The sequence below is a fragment of the Lates calcarifer genome, linkage group LG15, assembly GCF_001640805.2.
Source record: "Lates calcarifer isolate ASB-BC8 linkage group LG15, TLL_Latcal_v3, whole genome shotgun sequence".
NCBI classification, from domain to species: Eukaryota; Metazoa; Chordata; class Actinopteri; family Centropomidae; genus Lates; species Lates calcarifer.
In genome coordinates, this window is record NC_066847.1 from 1,444,794 (window position 1) to 1,466,861 (window position 22,068).

At 40.8% G+C, this 22,068-nt stretch overlaps 1 protein-coding gene and 3 long non-coding RNA genes across 11 annotated transcripts in view; 2 read left to right on the forward strand and 2 right to left on the reverse strand.

The window, feature by feature from the left end:
• The window catches only part of npr1b (natriuretic peptide receptor 1b), a 75,377-nt gene that overhangs the window by 1,236 nt on the left and 52,073 nt on the right, over positions 1-22,068 (reverse strand). For both annotated transcript variants that reach the window (XM_018678689.2, XM_018678690.2), the window contains exons 6-21: positions 8,212-8,306; positions 7,284-7,416; positions 7,114-7,198; positions 6,793-6,910; positions 6,418-6,492; positions 5,601-5,678; positions 4,735-4,839; positions 4,579-4,650; positions 4,336-4,498; positions 4,086-4,241; positions 1,987-2,155; positions 1,751-1,897; positions 1,447-1,570; positions 1,294-1,362; positions 1,028-1,202; positions 827-925 (exon numbers count right to left, since the gene is read on the reverse strand). In XM_018678689.2, coding sequence (XP_018534205.1) covers positions 827-925; positions 1,028-1,202; positions 1,294-1,362; positions 1,447-1,570; positions 1,751-1,897; positions 1,987-2,155; positions 4,086-4,241; positions 4,336-4,498; positions 4,579-4,650; positions 4,735-4,839; positions 5,601-5,678; positions 6,418-6,492; positions 6,793-6,910; positions 7,114-7,198; positions 7,284-7,416; positions 8,212-8,306 — 1,863 coding nt within the window. The remainder of the gene's footprint in view (positions 1-826; positions 926-1,027; positions 1,203-1,293; positions 1,363-1,446; positions 1,571-1,750; positions 1,898-1,986; positions 2,156-4,085; positions 4,242-4,335; positions 4,499-4,578; positions 4,651-4,734; positions 4,840-5,600; positions 5,679-6,417; positions 6,493-6,792; positions 6,911-7,113; positions 7,199-7,283; positions 7,417-8,211; positions 8,307-22,068) is intronic.
• Positions 11,233-15,267, forward strand: LOC108884687 (uncharacterized). 3 transcript variants are annotated; one of them, XR_001961091.2, is made up of 5 exons: positions 12,569-12,688; positions 13,832-13,902; positions 14,156-14,194; positions 14,541-15,040; positions 15,253-15,267. It is a non-coding gene; the product is annotated as an uncharacterized LOC108884687 (long non-coding RNA). The 3 variants fall into 3 exon arrangements; XR_007814727.1 differs by lacking the exons at positions 12,569-12,688; positions 15,253-15,267 and adding an exon at positions 11,233-11,366 and having other exon boundaries at positions 14,541-15,237; XR_007814728.1 differs by lacking the exons at positions 12,569-12,688; positions 15,253-15,267 and adding an exon at positions 11,753-11,919 and having other exon boundaries at positions 14,541-14,779.
• On the reverse strand, positions 14,204-20,019 carry LOC108884684 (uncharacterized). Its single transcript, XR_001961087.2, has 4 exons — positions 19,539-20,019; positions 18,110-18,238; positions 17,754-17,817; positions 14,204-14,576 (listed from the first exon to the last, which is right to left on the reverse strand). It is a non-coding gene; the product is annotated as an uncharacterized LOC108884684 (long non-coding RNA).
• On the forward strand, positions 16,329-17,604 carry LOC127143363 (uncharacterized). Of its 5 annotated transcripts, none has more exons than XR_007814731.1 (5): positions 16,329-16,362; positions 16,629-16,704; positions 17,007-17,082; positions 17,155-17,306; positions 17,421-17,604. It is a non-coding gene; the product is annotated as an uncharacterized LOC127143363 (long non-coding RNA). The 5 variants fall into 5 exon arrangements; XR_007814730.1 differs by lacking the exon at positions 16,329-16,362 and adding an exon at positions 16,395-16,475 and having other exon boundaries at positions 16,667-16,704; XR_007814729.1 differs by lacking the exon at positions 16,329-16,362 and adding an exon at positions 16,397-16,475.

The window sequence follows — 22,068 nt, forward strand, 5'->3', positions numbered from 1 at the left end:
AAACCAGGAAGTAAGTTAGCATGTTCCCTCGTCCCAGAGTCAGTGTGTTTCTGGTTAAATGTCTGAAATAAGGTCTGTGGTTTTAACACAAGCTCAAGACATTTTCAGGTTTTATTCTCCAACATAAAATGGGTCAGTAAATCCCCCACTCCTGATGTTTGAAGCTTTTACGTGTCTTAAAAAAGGCGGTTGCTAACGAGTGTCTAAATGAGACTACAGAGGTTGTCGGGGACGTTAACATGAAAACCCATCTACTCACCAGTCCACCTTTACAGCCTCGTTGTGTTTCTACTCACGCTCTTTCAAACTCTCACTAACTTTCTAAGAAGAAAGGCTTTTGTAGAAGAGCTCAGAGCTAAATGAAATGACCAGTTGGAAGCTTAGTGGTGGAGACGTTGACGTCATGTGACCGTGGTGTAGTTGGTTTATAGCCTAACATTAGCTTCTTACTTCTGGAGATTGGATTTAGGCTTCAAACATCAGAACAGAATAATCTAAAACCCAATGAAAAAATCCCATTGTCTTTTTGTGGAGGGAACCAGGCTGATGCTAACTTCATGGCTGGACTAAAAACATCATCCCTGCACCTCTCTATAGGATAAAATGAGGAAGATATGACATTTAATATCCAAAACGGTCAAATGTCAACCTCTATGTACAACAGCATAACTCAGAAAGGAAGGTTGTGACTATGTTTCTTGCAAGTTGACCATTTTATTATTTATCTGACAGATGTAGTTACTTTTAGTTCTTGTAGTTTAAGAATATTTTGCAGATTTGTTCTTTTAAATCTTTAAAATACAGTTATTTGAATGTAGGTGCAGACCTTCTCCGCTGGACTCCATCCGTGACGACGTGTTGACGGTGTCACCGAACAAACAGTAACGAGGCATCTTCAAACCCACCACACCTGCACACACCGGACCTAAACACAGGAAACAGCAGCAGGAAGTTGATGCAAACATAAACAACATCTACAACGTAAATAAGATGGAGTCTCCCTCCTCTCCCTCCTCCTCCCCCTCACCGCTGTGAATCCCTATCCTCAGCTTCAGCTGCTCCTCCGGTCGGTGGCGGATCTTGAAGGTCCGGACGGCGTCCAGCAAGGCGAGGGCCATGCGGGCGATCTCCCTGCCGTGCAGCTTCCCGTTCCTCACCGGCAGCCCTGACACCACCATGTAGGCGTCGCCGATGGTCTCCACCTGAGGGCGCCACAGGACCACAAACACCGGGTGAGCAACACTATGAGCCTGTGGTTTTAACCGACTGTGAGTTTTGTGTTGATGTTGTCACCTTGTAAACATCAAAGTTGTCGATGATGGCGTCGAAACACGTGTAGAGGTCATTGAGTAGAGTCACCACCTGCACAGACAGAACCACAGCAGAAGGTCAGAACCACACAGAACCGGTCCAGGTACTGATCCGGTTCCGTGAAGGTCGGCTCACCTCCATCGGAGTACTCTCAGCAGAAATGGCCGTGAATCCAACGATGTCGCTGAAGTAGATGGTGACAGAGTCGAAGGCCTCGGCCTGAACCGTCTCCCCACGCTTCAACTGCTCTGCTACTGAACTGAGGGGGAGAGGGAGGGAGGAGGGGGAGTAAACAAACTATTAAATATATCACAATTGTTAGAGAAACGTATATAAAGTGTAAAACATCACAAGATCTGGTAGAGCAGTACTGCAGTATGTGTAGTACTCACTGTGGTAGTATCTGGTAGAGCAGTACTGCAGTATGTGTAGTACTCACTGTGGTAGTATCTGGTAGAGCAGGGCCTCCGCCTTGCGTTTCTCCTCGTGGTACGCCTGCGTTCGTTCCTCCACCAGCTCCTCCAGGTTGTTGGCGTACTGCTCCATCCGAGACAGGAGGTTGTCCAGGATGTTGGTCCTCGACTCCCTGAGCACACACAGGTCAAAGGTCAAAGGTCAGAGGCGGAGGGATACATTCGTGAGGAGGTCAAATGTGAAGACGGTGATTGTCAGCACTTGTTCTGTTTGCGCAGCAGCAGTCGGATGTGGTTGAACTCCGGTCTCTCGGTGGGTTCCTCAGCCCAGCAGCGCTGCATCAGCTGACCCAGCTCAGGACTGTGACTCTGGGGGTCGACTGTCGGCCTCAGGCAGGGCCACTCACCCAGAACCACCCGGTCCACGATCTCTGCAGGAGGAGAGGGAGAGGAGACAGGAGGGGAGGGTTCTTAAACTGTGATGAAAACCAGAGGAAAGGTTCAGAAACATCACCATATACCAATACCAGACTCCACTGACAAAAACAGGAATTTTACCAAGCAGAACACAGAAGCTTCTGGAATACCACTGCTTCCATCTGTTAGTTTGTTTTTCTGTTTCTGTGTGGTACTTTTACTTCAGTAAAGTATCTGATTACTTCTTCCACCACTGAAAGTCACACAATAACACAAAGACACTAACAGATGGAGGCAGTGGTATTCCAGCAGCTCCTGTGTTCTGCTCAGTAAAATTCTTGTTTTTGCCAATGGAGTCTGGTAGTGATAAAACAGCAGATTATGGTTAAAGAAAAGGATCTTCCTCTTTAATAAAAAGGTCTATCTCTGTAGGAATCTTATCCATAATGTGCCAGACACTTAAAATAACAATCATGAAAGGTCCACATGGTCCTTTTACTATCTTGTAGCAGCTTTCAGGATCAAGAGTGAAGCTGTTTTTTCTAAAATTCCTAGAAACACTCTTCATCTGTAACTCTTCATCCCTCATTCAGTCGTCTGTGGTTTGGAAACTAAAACTTTTCCACGTTCACTGTAAAAGGTTTCTCAACAACAACAGTGACTTATAGTGTCAACACCACTCTACAACTGAAATACGACCAGCGTCGACGGTTCAAGTCCTGGAATGAAAGAGAAACTGCTGAGTGATCGAGGCGTCGTCCAGCTGGCTAATCTGACCGTCACTGCTGGCATCCCAAATGTAATTGTTGGTTCCAGTCATGGCTCTAATTCTCCTCATTCAGCTGTCATCACGATTCAGACCAAGTCTCTCCAAATACCTCCATCCATCCCTGACCTCGTCTTTGTTCGTTGTGGTGAAGATGGACCTGAGTCAGCACAGCTCTCGATTTACCAGTCGACCTATGGTCCAGTGATCATGAGATCTGGGTAGTGACCGAAAGAATGAGATTGTGGATACAAGCAGCCAAAATGAGTTTCCTCCAAAGTCACCCAGTCTTTGGAGGTTTTCCAGGCATGTCCAACTGGAAAGAGACCTTGGGATAGACCCAAAACGCTCGAGAGATTATATATCCCATTTGTCCTGGGAGAAGCTGGTAGGGAGTATGTCTGGAATACTCTGCTTAGCCTGCTGCCACCGCGACCCGACCCCGGATAGGCGGAAGAAAATGGATGGATGGGTGGTCTAAAATCAGGAGAATCAGCACTGATGAAGACCAGGAACATGTTATTGATATGACCTGAACTTTTCATTTTTCACCTCATGAAGAATTCTGACTTACAAGCAGATGAATGTTTTCTGCTTCTTCCATTCTTACAGATTCATACTTTGGAAATCTGTCGTCCCAGCTCCAAACCGAACTTTCATTCTGAAGGACCAAGCTCTGACTTTACCTCAGCTCTTAACCTCAGTCTAAGTCTTGTTTTCCCCAGGAACTCCACTTGTGGTTTCTGGTTCTGTGGTTTGGCTGCTGAAACAAACAAATCCATTCAGCTTTTTTATCTCATCCTTCAAATCTCTGGTTTATTCCTGGAGAGAATGTTTTCTCTTGGACAAACGTGTTGTCAGCATGTGGTCACTAAAGTACCAACACAAAACTCCTAGAAACATGTATCATACTGGGTTTTGTTTGTTCAGCTCCATACTTTTTGTTCATGCTGATTTATTCTGTCACACAGCCTCAGCATGGAGCAAGCTGCTGAGTTATTCTGGTTGTATCATTTGCTGATTATTGTTATAAAAATGTCCTCTACTCTGTGAGTGATTGATTTATTCTGAAAATACAGAATGTGCAGGAAGACACAAATTTCTGTTGTCCAACCTCATGTCCTCCTGTCTTGACATCCTTTTTCTTCTTGTCAAAAAGCAGCGACAAACATTCGTACCTTTAGGGCTGAGTGGATCTCCCTCTAAGTAAAAGGCTCCCCGGCGCAGCGCCACCTCCTGGAGGATGATGCCAAAGCTGTAGACGTCTCCTTTCTGAGTTCCCTGAGGAGTAGGAGACTCCATCCTGAGCAGCTCCGGAGCCATCCACAGCCTCTCTGCAGGAAACGAAAAACAGGTTTGTAAGGCGACTTCAGAGGACTTTACCACAGTTCTTCTTTTTCTGGAAAAACGACTGGAACAGGAACTCACGGGCGTAGTAGGCGTGAGCATCTTTCCCTGAGTCGCTCTCCGATCGGAAGCTGGACAAACCGTAGTCGGTGATCTTCAGGACGAAGCGGTTGTCGACGACACAATTGGATGACTTGAGTTTACCGTGAGAGAAGATGACGCTGTTGTGGAGGAAGACCATGCCCTGAGGACGGAGAGAGAGAGGAAGTCATAACAGCACTTTAAATATCTGCAGCAGAGAATGAGAGCAGATGAGAAACGAACCTTAACGATGTCGTTGATGAGAGAATATTTGAACATCCAGTCCAGAGTGATGCTGTCGTTCTCCAGGATGTCCTGAACAAACAAACAAGTAAACAAAGTACAAACAATGCAGACTCAGTCAGTCAGACAGGTAAACAGACAGACAGGTAGTTGTACCTGCAGACTTCCTCTGGGACAGTACTCTGTGATGATACAGATGTTGGGAGGGTCGATGCACGCTCCGATGAACCTGGTCAGATGTTCGTTCTGAACGTCACGCATCTAAACAAACAAACAAAAAGTTAAAGATTTGTTTTTTCTCCAAGCTTTAGCTGTTAATCTTTGAGCCTTACAAGGACTGAACCAAGACTTGAGTGGATTAACCCTTTAGGAGGCCAAACATGAACTGTGTGTCACCATGTCAAATCATTTCATACAATATTTCTTTCACCTGTTTCTTTTGATTTCTACCAGTGGTAAAAGAAGAAGAATTTATGTGAGAGGAAAGAAGAAACTACAAAGTTATGATTCGCTGATCTGTTTTCAGTTTCTGGACTTTTTCTCTAATCTTTGATTTTTGCAAAGATATTGGATCATTTGAGAGAAAAATCACTCTCTGAGACCCTGACTATACTCTGCTTTTTGAAAGACGCCAAAAGGTAAAAATGTTGGAAAACAGCGGTTTAATCTTTAACAGTGTGTTGTATTTTAAACGCTTGTTGTCTAGTCTTTGTCTTAAAAGTAACTAGTAACTAAAGCTGTTAAATAAATGCTGTGGAGAGGAGAATCCAATAATTCCCTCTGAATGTTGAGCAGTGGAAGTATAAAGTAGCATAAAATGGATTTATTCAAGAACCTTAAGATTGTACTTAAGTACAGTAGTTGAATAGATATAAATACTCAGTTACTTTCCACCACTGATTTCTATTGTGACCAGCTCTGACCTTTGAAACTTTTGTTTGCGATTTCTAGAGAATAATTAATCATTTAAAACGTTAAACTGCGACTGTGATTTAAAGATTTCAACTCGACCAAAAACTCACATGTTTCAGTTCAAACAGAACCTTCCTGTTCAGCTCGATTCGTTTCCTGTTGGTGTATTTGATGGCGATGATGTTCCCCTGGAAGAACACAAAGAGAACAAACATATATAAAACCCACAACCTAAACTGATCCAGCCCATAATCCTGATCCTCATCAGATATCAAACAGTCCAAAACCCAAACATCACGTTCAAGAAACTGGAACCAACAAACATTTGGTCTTTTTCACTTGGAAAGTGACAATAACTCAATAACTGATTAAAAAACAGTTTGTTAATCAGTTAATTGTTTCAGGTCCAAATACAACACTGTTCAGCAGCTGAGCAGGAGAGTATTTCTCTAAAGGACAACTGCTAAAACAGTCAGTTCTTTCATCCTTCAAACTGGTTAAAGGTTGTTTTCTGTTGTGTCGATCGGCTCAGAGAGACTGAAACACTCGAAGGAAAACTGGTTTAAATCTTCAAATGTGCTCATAAAAGTGAACTTTATGCACTTGCAATAACAAGAATCATTCATTTGTCCCTGATTTATTTTCACTTGTTTGCTATCAGTCTTTTGGTTTGTGATTCTTGCTGCAGCTAACATGCATCTTTACTGAGATGTTAAGTGCAAAAAGTTTTTTTATGTGCAGCCATTTCTCAAAAAGTAAAAATAAAAAGTACATCTCTTCCGGTGCCACAGCTATTAGACCGTAACTAATGAGAGATGAGGAAAAGCTATGAGGAGCTGTAGAGGGGGTTATTATGTAGAGGAAAAAACAACATCTGCTTCTTCACATTCAGTCTGAGACTGAATAAAAGACTGATAACACACCGACCTTGTAGTATCCAGTCTTTGCAAAAACCTGCAGGTTTCCATCTCCGGTCATTAGGGAGCCGTAGTTAGAGCCTCTCTGGAGACAGACACAAAAGACTCAATTAGAATAATAGAATCAAATAACGGTAAGAAGCAACAGAGCGAGTACATCATGAGACACAAGGAAGAAACACGTTTGTTTTAAAGTCAGGAGAGTGAAGCAGCCGAGGGATATTTTGGTGGGCGACAATCGTGGTCACATGATGTGACTGTCACAGCAGCCATGTTTGATTTAAGACAACACTACCATGTTGAAATTCATGCACAATCCCAGTACGTGATTTTAGATGCAGCATCAGTTGTCAAGTTGGGTTAAAATGTGTGTTTGTGTTCTGACCAGTGACAGTGTGATCCTGCTGCCGCTGCGCAGCACTTTGTTCAGGTTGCTCATCTGGATGTTGTCCCAGGAAATCCTCCACAGCTGAGCCACCAGCTCCTTCTCCAGCTTCATCCTCCTGCAGAGACACAGACGCAGGTTACAAACTGTTTCCAAATACATCTGTTCACATTTACTCGTCTGCTTTTTTAAAATCAGGGTTTCAGCCTTTTATTATTCATTATTAAAGATAATAAATAATGCACACATCATTGTATCGTACAGAAGGAGCCAGCTTCCTCTGTAATATTCACCATGACAGAGTCACGCTGCTGCTCTCACCTGTAGATGAAGACGGCGATGGTGAGGGTCATGATGAAGATGAAGAAGACCACGATGGAAACCATCTGGTGGATGGTGATGGTTTCTGACAGAGAGGAGGAGGAGGAGCTGTTTAATAACAAATCTAAACTCAGTGAGTCACATGACTGAATCAAACTCGCTCCACTGACTTGCGAGGCAGATGGGGTTGTCGTTCTTGAAGCCGCAGACGGGAACATCAGGAGGAACTCCACCCGGCCAGTGCAGCGTTGTTCCAGGTATGGCCGTCAGCTGCTCCTCTGAGCTGTTGTAAACCAGAACGATCTGGAATAAAAACAACAGGAAGCACAGACCCCAGATCAGACAACACAAAGTCAGTTCAACAGTCCTGTGTCCTGCACAATCTCCCTGTGTCAAAATGGCTCATTAGAAAACTTCAATGATCAGTTTTAGTTTATGTTGTAAATCTTTACAGTGGTGATTGATTAATTGACTCATCTCTAATAATCAGTTTCTGGCTCAGAGGTTAGAACAATCTGATGAACCCAGGTTAAGATCTGGGATAAATCAGTTTCAGAGCAGCAGATTTAAGAGTAAGAGTCATTTTCCAGCGACAGTAACATGATGCCTTCATGCTGTGATAGGTGGACTAAATCCTGCCTGAGGTCCCAGAAGATTACCAGGTTTACAGAGATTGAACCGTCACACTGAGACACAGAGACTGACAGAAGCTATTAGAGAGTGTGAAGGAGGCTGATGAGGAGAGAGGAGGAGGAGGAGGTGACGGAGGAAGGAGATAAACTGAACGTGGGTGAAGGTCGAATGAGATCTCATCTCTCTGATGTATTCTTACTTCTCTGTTGTAGCCTGATGCTGTTTGAACACTGCACTGTGGAATTATTCATGTTACAGTATTTCCATGATAAAAAGACTTCACTGGAGTCATTTAAAGAAAAACATTTCATTATATTCCAACAGGTGTGGTCCACTCAGTCTCAGTATAATAAACCTACAGAAAAGATTAGAACCTGCTCTGACTCTCAGACTGACTCTAATGTTGTTTACAGTATAATTCATTTTTATTTCCAGCCTCCTCATGTTTCTTGTCTGTGTTTTTACCTGGAAGGTGCTGGTGTTGGTGTCGATGATGTCCCATAGAGCAAAGTCCGTCTCTCTGTCCCCGTTCTCGTCCAGGTGGACCAGTCCTGTCACACCTGAGGAACACAAACGAAGACGATGTTTTTATAACAGAGTTTATTCTCATCAGTCAGTGACAGTTCAATCAGGTTCAGGTGAATTAAAGACACGTCTGAACTCGACGCTGAACATCATCAGTCTCCAGAAACCAGAACCAGAAACAGAAGTAAACTGAGGTGTTTGTTGGATCGGCATCTGAAACTGGAAATGTGAAAGAAAACAAAGCTTGAACTTCTTTCTCTGCTCTTTACAGATTCTTTAACATGTTAGCAGCAACTGTTTTACATTTTCTTTGATCATTTATAGAATCAGCACAGTACTGTGTGTAAATCATGTCTGTAGAAGATACAGCTGTCAGAGAGCAGAGAAAAGAGGAGAATATTCAGCTCAGAGATGTGGACAGTAACATTTTACTTACTCAAGCAAAGTACGAGAAGCTCGCGACAGTTCTATAAACGTACTCCGTTACCTCCCAACAGAACCATATCTACCACAGGAGGAGGATCTACCAACAGACTGAATAATAAAGAATGATAAAGATTTGATCACCATTACAATCAGCTGTTTTTTCTACATGCTACCACCACAGAGGGTGGGGGGTGGGGGGCACCTCTCTTGTGCACGGAAAAAAGGAAAGTAGACATCAGAGGTTAATTACAGCCAATTAGCAGTTAGCGCATGTGTATGAGGCTGTAAAGACCCAGATGACTGATCTCCATAGAAACAGAGCAGCGAGGGATCAGGAGGAAATGATGAGTCAGAGGGGTCACACATGAAGCCCACAGTTCACTGTTACACACTGCTGCTAATTTACATGATATTATCAACAGTATAATCCTGTTAGGCTTTATTTAAACAAACTTTATTAACAACACATGGAAGATCAATACAGTGACAAACTCAGTGCTGAATTACACCTCCTAAAGAAAGGATGTGTTCAGATTATACACAGAGAACATTTAACCGTCAGTCACACTGGATTAAATGTTGCAATAATATAATAATACGAAAGGAATATACAAGTAGATAAAGTTAAGCCATCGAAATAATAATAAGTAAAACTGAGGAGTTGAGGAAAAGGCCCAGAGTTCGTTATATTCAGAGGTAAGCAAGCTTTTCAGTGTGCACTGAACCTTCGAACTACTTCCGTTGTTTACATTATTTGAACCAATCAGAGGCGGCTGCTGAGCGGCCCAGCTGACCAATCAGCGCTCGCAACTCGGCCGACCAATCAGCGTCTGTCTGTCTGTCGACGTTGGTTGGCTTCCATTGCCGGTGATCGTGACCTAGCGAGAGTGGCGCACAAACAAAGTCGGAGAGACGAGAGAAAATACAGAGTAAAATCAACGTTTAAATTGTCGCTTTGTCGCCTCGGTTTGTTAAAACCGTGAGAAACTTCATTACTGAAGAAGCTCGGACGCTAAAACACGTTCTGGAGCTGTTTTTACCGAACGCAACCTGCTGCTCGAAGGTAAGCTAACTAGCTAACTAATTAGCGACGAGCATTAGCATTAGCCGCGAGCTAGCGTTAGCCTTCTCTTTCTTTTAATGTTAATCCTTGCTGTGTTTGTGTTTCATGAGATGTGGGTCACTAACACGGACGGATAATAACACTGTGGTAGTTTGTTTACAACTCTTTGTGACTTAGTTGTGTCTCCTTGCGGTCAGTTTTGTAACTCTCCAGGCATGATTTGTGTCTGTGGTTGTTTTGTATCTCTCAGTAGTAAACTCTCTGTTCCTTTGCGGTCTTCTTGCATTGTTTAGTGGCCCTTATTGTGTGTCTTTATTTCTGTGTCTGTTTCTGGCTCTTTGTGGCGGTTTTGCGTTCCGTTGTGGTCATGTTGTGTGTCTGTGTGGTCATTCTGCGTCGTGTTTTGTCATTGAGTCCCGTGTTGTTGTTGACTGTGACCTGAAGAAGAGCAGAGCAGTGGAGAAGCAATGTGTCGTCGCTTTGGTTTGTTAGCACTGAGAGAAACTTGTGTCGATACTAAAACAAGCTTTAGAGCTGTTTTGTCGAACACTAATGAGGCTGAAGGTAAGCTGATAAGCTAACTAACAAGCGAGCGTTAGCATTAGCCTCCTGTTTTAATGTTAGCTTCTGGCTTATTTTTACTGCGTGTGTTGGTGTTTCTGTAACTAGAGCGGCTCTTGACCTGAGACGTGTCTCTAACTGGACATATAATAACACAGTGGTGCACTGTGTACAACTCTGTGTCTCAGTGTGACGGTTCAATCTCTGTAAACCTGGTAATCTTCTGGGACCTCAGGCAGGATTTAGTCCACCTATCACAGCATGAAGGCATCATGTTACTGTCGCTGGAAAATGACTCTTACTCTTAAATCTTTTCTCTCCTTGTGTCGTTTTTGTGTGTCTCCGTTGGTTTGTGTCCGCCCCTGGTCATTTTGTGTCTCTATGGCAGTTTAGCATCTTCCTGTGATGATGTTGTGTCTCTGCTTACACGGTGTGTTGCGGCGACAGAGGAAACTAATCCGAGCTATAGAGCTGTTTTGTCGAACACGGGTGAGGCTGGACGCTGCGGCTAACGAGCTAACTACTTAGCGGACGGCGTTAGCATTAGAATCAGCTGCCAGCTCCACTGTTAGCATTAGCCTCCTCCTATAGTGTTGTTCTTTACATTCTTTTGTTGCTTCTGTTGTGTGGTTGTGTTTCTGTGAGCAGATATTAAATGTGGGTCACTAATGAGAACAGATAGTAACACAGTGGTTACCTGTTTACAGCTCTTGCCGTCACTCCGCGTGTCTCCGCAGTTGTGTGACCATGCGGACTCGTTTTGTGTCTTTGTTGACATTTCTGTGTGTATTAGTTGGTTTGAGTCAGTTCCTAGTCCTTCTGTGTCTCTTGATGGCACCTGAACATCTTGCTGTGATGATGTTGTGTCTCTGTTTACATGGTGTGTTGTCCCTGGCCGTGACCTTTGTCGTCATATGCTGCGACCGCAGAGCAGAGCAGAGCCGCGGAGACGTCGTTGTTTTGGTTTGTTAGCACTGAGAGAAGGTTAATTACTGAAGAAGTCTGGAGGCTAAACCGAGCTTTAGAGCTGTTTTGTCGAACACAGGTGAGGTTGGACACTGCGGCTAACGAGCTAACTACTTAGCGGACGGCGTCAGCATTAGAATCAGCTGCCAGCTCCACTGTTAGCATTAGCCTCCTCCTATAGTGTTGTTCTTTACATTCTTTTGTTGCTTCTGTGAGCAGATATTAAATGTGGGTCACTAATGAGAACAGATAGTAACACAGTGGTTACCTGTTTACAGCTCTTGCCGTCACTCCGCGTGTCTCCGCAGTTGTGTGACCATGCGGACTCGTTTTGTGTCTTTGTTGACATTTCTGTGTGTATTAGTTGGTTTGAGTCAGTTCCTAGTCCTTCTGTGTCTCTTAATGGCGCTTGAATATAACGCTGTGATGATGTGTGTCTCTGTTTACATGGTGTGTTGTCCCTGGCCGTGACCTTTGTCGTCATTACTCGTGACCCGTGTCGTCATATGCTGCGACCGCAGAGCAGAGCCGCGGAGACGTCGTTGTTTTGGTTTGTTAGCACTGAGAGAAGGTTAATTACTGAAGAAGTCTGGAGGCTAAACCGAGCTTTAGAGCTGTTTTGTCGAACACAGGTGAGGTTGGACACTGCGGCTAACGAGCTAACTACTTAGCGGACGGCGTCAGCATTAGAATCAGCTGCCAGCTCCACTGTTAGCATTAGCCTCCTCCTATAGTGTTGTCCTTTACATTCTTTTGTTGCTTCTGTTGTGTGGTTGTGTTTCTGTGAGCAGATATTAAATGTGGGTCACTAATCAGAACAGATAGTAACACAGTGGTTACCTGTTTACAGCTCTTGCCGTCACTCCGCGTGTCTCCGCAGTTGTGTGACCATGCGGACTCGTTTTGTGTCTTTGTTGACATTTCTGTGTGTATTAGTTGGTTTGAGTCAGTTCCTAGTCCTTCTGTGTCTCTTGATGGCACCTGAACATCTTGCTGTGATGATGTGTGTCTCTGTTTACATGGTGTGTTGTCCCTGGCCGTGACCTTTGTCGTCATTACTCGTGACCCGTGTCGTCATATGCTGCGACCGCAGTTATGTGACCATGCGGACTCGTTTTGTGTCTTTGTTGACATTTCTGTGTGTATTAGTTGGTTTGAGTCAGTTCCTAGTCCTTCTGTGTCTCTTGATGGCACCTGAACATCTTGCTGTGATGATGTTGTGTCTCTGTTTACATGGTGTGTTGTCCCTGGCCGTGACCTTTGTCGTCATATGCTGCGACCGCAGAGCAGAGCAGAGCCGCGGAGACGTCGTTGTTTTGGTTTGTTAGCACTGAGAGAAGGTTAATTACTGAAGAAGTCTGGAGGCTAAACCGAGCTTTAGAGCTGTTTTGTCGAACACAGGTGAGGTTGGACACTGCGGCTAACGAGCTAACTACTTAGCGGACGGCGTTAGCATTAGAATCAGCTGCCAGCTCCACTGTTAGCATTAGCCTCCTCCTATAGTGTTGTTCTTTACATTCTTTTGTTGCTTCTGTGAGCAGATATTAAATGTGGGTCACTAATGAGAACAGATAGTAACACAGTGGTTGTCTGTTTACAGCTCTTGCCGTCACTCCGCGTGTCTCCGCAGTTGTGTGACCATGCGGACTCGTTTTGTGTCTTTGTTGACATTTCTGTGTGTATTAGTTGGTTTGAGTCAGTTCCTAGTCCTTCTGTGTCTCTTGATGGCACCTGAACATCTTGCTGTGATGATGTGTGTCTCTGTTTACATGGTGTGTTGTCCCTGGCCGTGACCTTTGTCGTCATTACTCGTGACCCGTGTCGTCATATGCTGCGACCGCAGAGCAGAGCAGAGCCGCGGAGACGTCGTTGTTTTGGTTTGTTAGCACTGAGAGAAGGTTAATTACTGAAGAAGTCTGGAGGCTAAACCGAGCTTTAGAGCTGTTTTTACTGAACACGAGCTAACTCGTTATCGGCGAGCGTTAGCATTAGCCTCCTCTTTTAGTGCTGTCCTGTAGCTGTGTTTACATTTCTTGTTGCTTTTCTTGTGTGTGGTTCTGTTTCTGTAACTCAGGTGTCACTGACATGAGTTGTGGGTCTCTAACGAGGACGGATGATAACACAGTGGCGGCTGTTTACAGCTCTTTGCGGTCACTTTATGCGTCTCTGGAGTCATTGTTCTAAGGCTTCATGGCCGGTTAATGTTTAAAACTCTTCCTGTTGTTAAGTTTATCTTAAATGTCAGTTGTGTTTCTGTCTGTGGTGGAAGATGTGTTGAATTAGTAACAGTATCAGTGTAGAAATACTGTTATAAGTCCTGTTTTTCAACTGTTAACTTTAGTAAAAGTGTTAATTATGAAGTTCACAATAATACACGTGTTGACAGATTAGTTGATCAACAATTAAAATAGAAATTTAAGGTGGATTCATCTGTTAAAGGTGTTGGTTCCAGCCCTCTTCTGAAACATCCCATTAATGTTGAATATTTCTGTGTTTTTGGGTGAAATTGATCATTTTCCTTTCTGTGTCTTTTATTTCCTCCAGGTGTCACCACTTCATCCATGACTCCAGAGACCAGATCAGACCAGATGAGACCAGGACAGAGAGTCTTCCAGGTAATTCAGAAACACCCTCACATCACCTGTCATCATCAGCACTTTGACATTAAGTTGTTTAGTAACTGATCTGAAGTCTGAATAATTAAATTAATACTGACATGTCTATAATTTACAGAGTTAACTCATTAATGACATTTATTTACATAGTTCATATAGAAACCGCTAACATGACGTTTTTATTTTTAGTTGATGATCAGCTCTGCCTCGTTAAAATCATCAGTTTTAAGTAAAAGTCTCGTGTGTTTTTCAGGTGAACTCACAGAAACAGCTGGATCCAGTGGAGCTGAAGGTAAGACAAGAATTTATTTCTTTTAAAAACACATCAGGGAACAAAACAGCCAATCTACAAATCAGTGGTTTGTTTTTTCTTTCTGAAGCTTAAATAGTCCTGACGTATTATAGATATAATTAGTCTTCTCCTTTCTTAATTCTATTTATAATACTGTTAGTTTATGTTTAACGTCAGGACTCTTGGAGCTTTAGAAAGAAAACAAACCACTGATTTGTAGAAAACTAGTTGATTAATTTTTATCAGCAAAATGTAATTAAATACGAAGGAGTAAAGACAGTTCAGAGTAGGAGAATCAGGTTTCTGAGTCAGTTTGTGTCATTAACATGTTGTTGTGTCTCTGCAGGAGGAGGAGGTGACGGCAGCAGCTGAAGGTCTGGACCTGAAGAGGATGAAAGAAAAACAGAGTTATTGAGCTGATAATCACAGACTGATGCAAGTAAAGCTGTTTGGTTTTATTCACTCAGTTTCTAACAGTGTGATGTAGTTGTCCTCATGTGCTCACTTAGTACATTAGCTTGGTTTGTAGAGATATAAAGACTGTGACCGGAAATGTTTAACGTCTTTACACTGTCATGATTTTCCTCTGAAAGAAGAGCAGCTTTTACCTCTAGATGATTCTTCAACTGAAGTTTGTAACTCAGACACTGGTTGGTTTGTGGTATTCTTTGAGTATTTTACTTTTTTAGTCTTTGACAGTTTGAACTTCAATACCCAGAAACCCTCTGTGCTTTTGGTTCTGTGATTTGAAAGTTGCTGATGTTTGTTGTTTCTGAATTTTCTCTTCAGGACTCAGAGTTGAACATCAGCTGATGGAGAGAAGAGACATGAAAACATTTCCAGAAGGTCAGTGTTTATTGTTTTCAGTCTGACTCTGTCATTATCTCAGCTGCAATAACATAATCCACTTTAATAATAATTATCAGTATTTTTTCACTATGTCACTGCAAAAAGAATTGGTATGAAACTCTTAAATGTGTGTCTCCTGTGTAGAGTCAGACTGAAAACAATAAACACTGACCTTCTGGAAATGTTTTCATGTCTCTTCTCTCCATCAGCTGATGTTCAACTCTGAGTCCTGAAGAGAAAGACAACAAAAATCAGCAGCCTTGAACATCAAACCAAAAGCACACAGGGTTTCTGGGTATTGAAGTTCAAACTGTCAAAGAGTAAAAAAGTAAAATACACCAAATCCACGAAAAAACCAGTGTATTGAGTTACAAACTTCAGTTGAAGAATCATCTAGAGGTAAAAGCTGCTCTTCTTTTAGAAGAAAATCATGACAGTGTAAAGACGTTTAAACATTCCTGTCACCAGTGACATTCTTTACATCTCTACAAAACAAGCAAATTTAAACGGTTGATGAGCACGAGGACAACCACATCACACTGTTGTATGAACGGGTGAGTAAAACAAAGCACCTGCTGGTGGTCAAATTTCTCTCACTTTTACTGTGGTTGTCAAATATTGCCTGTAACAAATCAATAAATTTCATTCTAAACGTTTGAGCTGAGTTTCTCCATTTTCTTATTAGTTATGCTTTATATAATAGTTGTACACTAATTTTAAATCTGCAAGCATTTGAAAGTTTTAAAGTATAGCATACTATAGTCAGGTGTTGAAAATGTCATACTATAGTCAGGTGTTCAAAATATGATAAAAATGTCATACTATAGTCAGGTGTTGAAAATATGATAAAAATGTCATACTATAGTCAGGTGTTCAAAATATGGTAAAAATGTCATACTATAGTCAGGTGTTCAAAATGTGATAAAAATGTCATACTATAGTCAAGGTGTTCAAAAATGTGATAAAAATGTCATACTATAGTAAGGCACTGTTCAAAATGTGATAAAAATGTCATACTATAGTAAGGTGTTCAAAATATGATAAAAATGTCATACTATAGTCAGGTGTTCAAAAATGTGATAAAAATGTCATACTATAGTAAGGCACTGAAAATGTGATAAAAATGTCATACTATAGTCAGGTGTTCAAAATGTGATAAAAATGTCATACTATAGTAAGGATGAAAATGTGATAAAAATGTCATACTATAGTCAGGTGTTCAAAATATGATAAAAATGTCATACTATAGTCAGGTTCAAAATGTGATAAAAATGTCATACTATAGTCAAAATGTGATAAAAATGTCATACTATAGTAAGGTGTTCAAAAATGATAAAAATGTCATACTATAGTCAGGTGTTCAAAATGTGATAAAAATGTCATACTATAGTCAGGTGTTCAAAATGTGATAAAAATGTCATACTATAGTAAGGTGTTCAAAATATGGTAAAAATGTCATACTATAGTAAGGCACTGAAAATGTGATAAAAATGTCATACTATAGTCAGGTGTTCAAAATATGGTAAAAATGTCATACTATAGTCAGGTGTTCAAAAAACTGATAAAAATGTCATACTATAGTCAGGTGTTGAAAATGTGATAAAAATGTCATACTATAGTAAGGCACTGAAAATGTGATAAAAATGTCATACTATAGTAAGGTGTTCAAAATATGATAAAAATGTCATACTATAGTCAGGTGTTCAAAATGTGATAAAAATGTCATATGTCAGTGTCAAAATGATAAAATGTCATACTATAGCACTGAAAATGTGATAAAAATGTCATACTATAGTAAGGCACTGAAAATGTGATAAAAATGTCATACTATAGTAAGGTGTCATGAAAATGTAAATAGTATGATAAAAATGTCATACTATAGTAAGGCACTGAAAATGTGATAAAAAATGTCATACTATAGTAAGGTGTTCAAAATATGATAAAAATGTCATACTATAGTCAGGTGTTCAAAATGTGATAAAAATGTCATACTATAGTCAGGTGTTCAAAATGTGATAAAAATGTCATACTATAGTAAGGTGTTCAAAATATGATAAAAATGTCATACTATAGTAGTGTTCAAAATTGATAAAATGTCATACTATAGTAAGGCACTGAAAATGTGATAAAAATGTCATACTATAGTCAGGTGTTCAAAATATGATAAAAATGTCATACTATAGTCAGGTGTTCAAAATGTGATAAAAATGTCATACTATAGTCAGGTGTTCAAAATGTGATAAAAATGTCATACTATAGTAAGGTGTTCAAAATATGATAAAAATGTCATACTATAGTAAGGTGTTCAAAATGTGATAAAAATGTCATACTATAGTCAGGTGTTCAAAAACTGATAAAAATGTCATACTATAGTCAGGTGTTCAAAAACTGATAAAAATGTCATACTATAGTCAGGTGTTCAAAATGTGATAAAAATGTCATACTATAGTCAGGTGTTGGAAATATGATAAAAGTGTCATACTATAGTCAGGTGTTGAAAATGTGATAAAAATGTCATACTATAGTCAGGTGTTCAAAATGTGATAAAAATGTCATACTATAGTCAGGTGTTGGAAATATGATAAAAGTGTCATAGTATAGTCATAGTATAGTAAGGCTCTAAAAATAAAAAATCTGTCTTTTTTTCTAATCTGTTAAATTTGAACTAAGTTTGGTTGGAAAAAGCTAAAATGTAGAAAAATGAACTGACCGGTGTAACATGTTCTCCAGCTCTCAGGTTCAGATTCACCTCATCTGTCTCAGCAGTGTGGCAACTAAAATTCACAGAGAAAACAACATGTAAACAACAGGTAAACAAAGCCTGAGGAGGTTTGTCTGATTGAACTGACTCAGACAGGTGTTTTTTACCTGACATGTCTTCATCAGAGGTGTTCCTGAAAATTCCTGTCAGCTGATTTCTGTGGATGTGGTCATCGTACCTGTTACCATTGAGATCAGCTGACAGGAAGCTTCAGTGACACCTGTGATGGAGAAATGTGATGATTAAGTGTGTGTTACGTGTCAGTATGTGGTCTATGGTCACTCTTATAAGAACAGTTGATTCACCTGGTGGATCCTGAACGTCTCAGACTCATGAAGATCCACTGAGGCCTGTGAACCTTCTCTGAGTCTGTGCTGATGGTCTCTGGACTTCATCCTGTCCTCTCCTCTCTAATAACACTGCAGCAGCTCAGTCTACAGACACAAACACAACAACAAACCATTATTAAACACCTGTAACTGTAAGGCTGTGTTGTAGCCATGAAACACACAGACAGGATGGTTTTATTCTGATAAAACAGGAAATAAAATTATTCTAAATAATTCTGTTTAAGTATCAAAATTCAAATACATTAAAATTCATCTTATAATAGTAAGTATATAAGTATTAGGAGCTGATCTGTATTTGCTCTGTGGCTTGATCCTTTGTCACTAGTTACTATTGCTACAGCAACAAGTGACAACAGGCGTTAGCATATCTTGCCTAGCGTAGCTACACTGTCAAGCCAACAACAACATCCAATAAAATTACAGTTTGGCAATTTTAAATAAAATTCACAACTGCTACCGACTGCTACTACTACTGAGATGATCAAGGTTAGAAAAGTAACGGCTTCAACCCCCGGAAGAGCTACGTTAGCATGAGCTTGTTACCATCCCTCAAACAATACAGAGAATGTTGTATTCTGGGTCGTCGCCATGTTGTTGTTCACGCAGAATCAAAACATAAACTGACAACCGATGCTCACGTTCCCAAACATTTTCTCACACCTCGTTCATGGTGTGAAATAATCAGAAATGCATTCAATTGGATGGAGTATCTATCTATCTAAAATAAAACATGGCTCCAAATGATTGGTGCAATAGAAATTCCCTGCTGCCACCGAAACTCTACTGCAGCAGCTTTGAGCCCTAATGACAGACTCTCCCAGACTACTGTAAATAACACTAAGAAATGTACCAAATCTCCAACAATCTTTGTTGATGCAGTGACTCTAAACGTGTTACTACGCTGGAAAACTAGAAGTCAGCTCTCTGTTTTGTATTTTAGTGCGTCTTCTATTTTATATGAACGTTTTAAAACAGGAATAGGCTTTTTTTTTTACCGATACTCCTGTAATTCAATGACTCCAAACCAACGCCCAGGTGCATTACTACACTAGACTACTAAGTCACGACTCTTTGTTTTGTATCTTAATCCGTCTTCTATTTTATAACAACACTTTTAAGGAACTATCACATTTTCTTCAACAGATTCCAACAGATGTTGTGACTCCAGAGCCAACACCGGGTGAAACTCGAAGAAGACGCTGCTGGATCCGGATTTAAGGCGACCATCCAGCCTAAACTGTTAGCTAGCCTTAGCTTTCTTCGCTACATGTCCCTTTTCAGTGACTGTAGTACATACGTCAACACAGTAGAGGAAAAAACAATACATTTAACCTTAAAGTGTCATAAGTAGCAGTTAGTGATATAATAAAGCCATATAACTCACCTTACCTTTAGTGAGGCGGTCACTGCACACCTGCGGAATATCCCCCTCCGCTCCTCCGACCGCAGATGAAGGCTAAACCGCTTCTCTCGGCGTTTTTTCGGTCACTTTCTTGCATATTCTCCGTCAAAAACAACATCATTGGTAAGACTCGATAAAAACTTCCCGTGGCTTCTCGGTTTGATTGATTTGAAAAACTATACGCGACGCAAACCATACGCATTTCGGGAGCGTGTGTGGGCATCTTCCATTAAGCAGAAAATGGCGGACCATCACTTCCGGGTCTACAGCCGCTGACTGTGCCGACGCCAGACGCAAACAAACGACTGTCCAATCACAAACAAGAAACGTTGTCCCACCGTTTCCGTAATCTGAAATGTAAAGTGCGGCCAAATCACAGACATAGACTGGATCTGAAATAAATATAACAAATATAATAATTTATAAAATTCATAGTCTATGATCATATGGTGCAAAAAAAAAAGTCAAGTTTACATCAGCAGTAATTTTAGAAAAGAATGGAAATATCTAGAGTGGTGTGTTCAGGTGTACAGGTGGAAGAGAGAGATCACATTTTTATTTCATCTTTTTTTATTGAGAATCAGAGACTGAGCATGAAAAAAAACAAAAAAAAAACACAAGCCACTATGTTACCAGGAGTGAAAATATAAAGATAAAAAATATGATCTATGAGAACTTTACTTCTTCTCCAATAACAAAACTCTATTTACAGCTTTCTATATAGAAATCTGTACCAACATACTATACTGTATGAGTTACAGAATTATTGTTGTTGCTAATTATTGTCATATGGAGTAAGAAATTAAACACACTCACAGTGAACAGGAAGGTTTGCAGGTGAAGACAGGAGATCAACACATGAAGTTGCTGCAGGTTAATATTCACATTCACACTAAAAATAACTGAAAAACAGCTGCCTGAAAAATAAATACACACAAACACATGTGGAAGTAAAATGTAAATGTATGAAAATGTTTAAAGGTAATCTCCAAAATTCTGGATCTGTAGGACTGGCATTTTAAAAAACACACGTTTGTACCTTTTTCCTTCTGAAACATGACAAAACAATGAATAAATATTTGTATAAAACACCTTATTGTGCTCTGTGTAATGTCATATTCTCAGAATTCATTCAAACATCCTCAAGGTTCAGATTTAAATATATAAAAGATAATTTGTCTTGTTGTGTCAGCTCCACAGTCCAAAACTCAAAGAATGTTCAAATTACTGTTTTTAGCTGGTGGTCCGTGGCCCCCTGGTGGTCTGTGAAGGCATCACACCATGAATTCGATGATGTATTTTTTGATTTAACATGTATTATTTATATTCCTGCTGCACAAACATCAGAGCACTGAGAGTTTACTACAACAGAACCACGTGATGCTGTTAACATTAACCTGAGTGAGTTTTATGTGTTCCTGGAAAGTGATGACTGGCTTTCCAGGAATGAGGGAGTGTTTGTCTTTGTGTGTGTGAAGGTTAACATTTACAACAGAAAAAATAAATCATTGATCTGAATCACTGACCTGTGCTTTGTGAAAAAAAACAACAACACAGGAACAAACCAGAATAAAACTCTGACATCAAAGTATCTGAACCTGATGTACGGAATCAAATTAGGGTCAAAAAGACTCTGAGCAAATAAAATGTGTTTTGACCAGTGTTGACCTTGTCTTTACACCTGAATCTGACTGAACGATAACATCCAATCACAAAGCAGAGTCAGGTCTTCTACACCTTTTATGACCTGCGGTGGAGAAGGAAGCAACAGATTAATTTAACAGGTTTACAAAGGTTGATTTGATTTTACTTTAAAATCTGTACCTTCAGTTCTATATTGCTGAGTTTTAAAAAGAAGATAACAAGCTGCTCAGACTGATTCAGAAAATCCAGGATGAGCACAAATTTACTGTTCAAGCCGAAACATTTTCAGATCTTCTAAATGTGTCTTCAGCTAAGTTCATGTTTGTTTGCATTCACTCACACCTCAGAGCTCTGCAAAGGCCTAGAACAGAGACCTGAACCTGGTCAAGACCTGGCCCCACTGAACCCGACTGGAGACAGTATAATGTTTTGACCCTTAGCTCACCAGAAACACCAATATCTGAACTCTGTCTCCTTTATTCTGTCCACAAGTCTCTGCAAATCTACTTCCAACACACAACGAGCCTGGACGATTCAATTTCCTGACTGATGAATCGACTAGCTGCTTCAGATCTAAGGACTCCTTGTAGCCTGGATTGATCTCTGAGTTGTAGTTCCTGCTGCTCACCTGAAAACATCCATAAAACTCACCATTCTCTAAAAACTCAAACCTTTTCCTGTGCTCTCTCACCTCCCCTCCCTTGACTTCTAGCATTAACAGAACAGGACTCAACCTCCTCTCAGAGAATGAACCCTGCAGTGAATGAGTTGAACTGTTCTTTCTCAGTCAGTTCGTACAGCGAGGGAACAATCGCAGCAGCTGCACGAACATAAAGAAGGCATGATGAAAATTGGCTTCAGGCTGCGC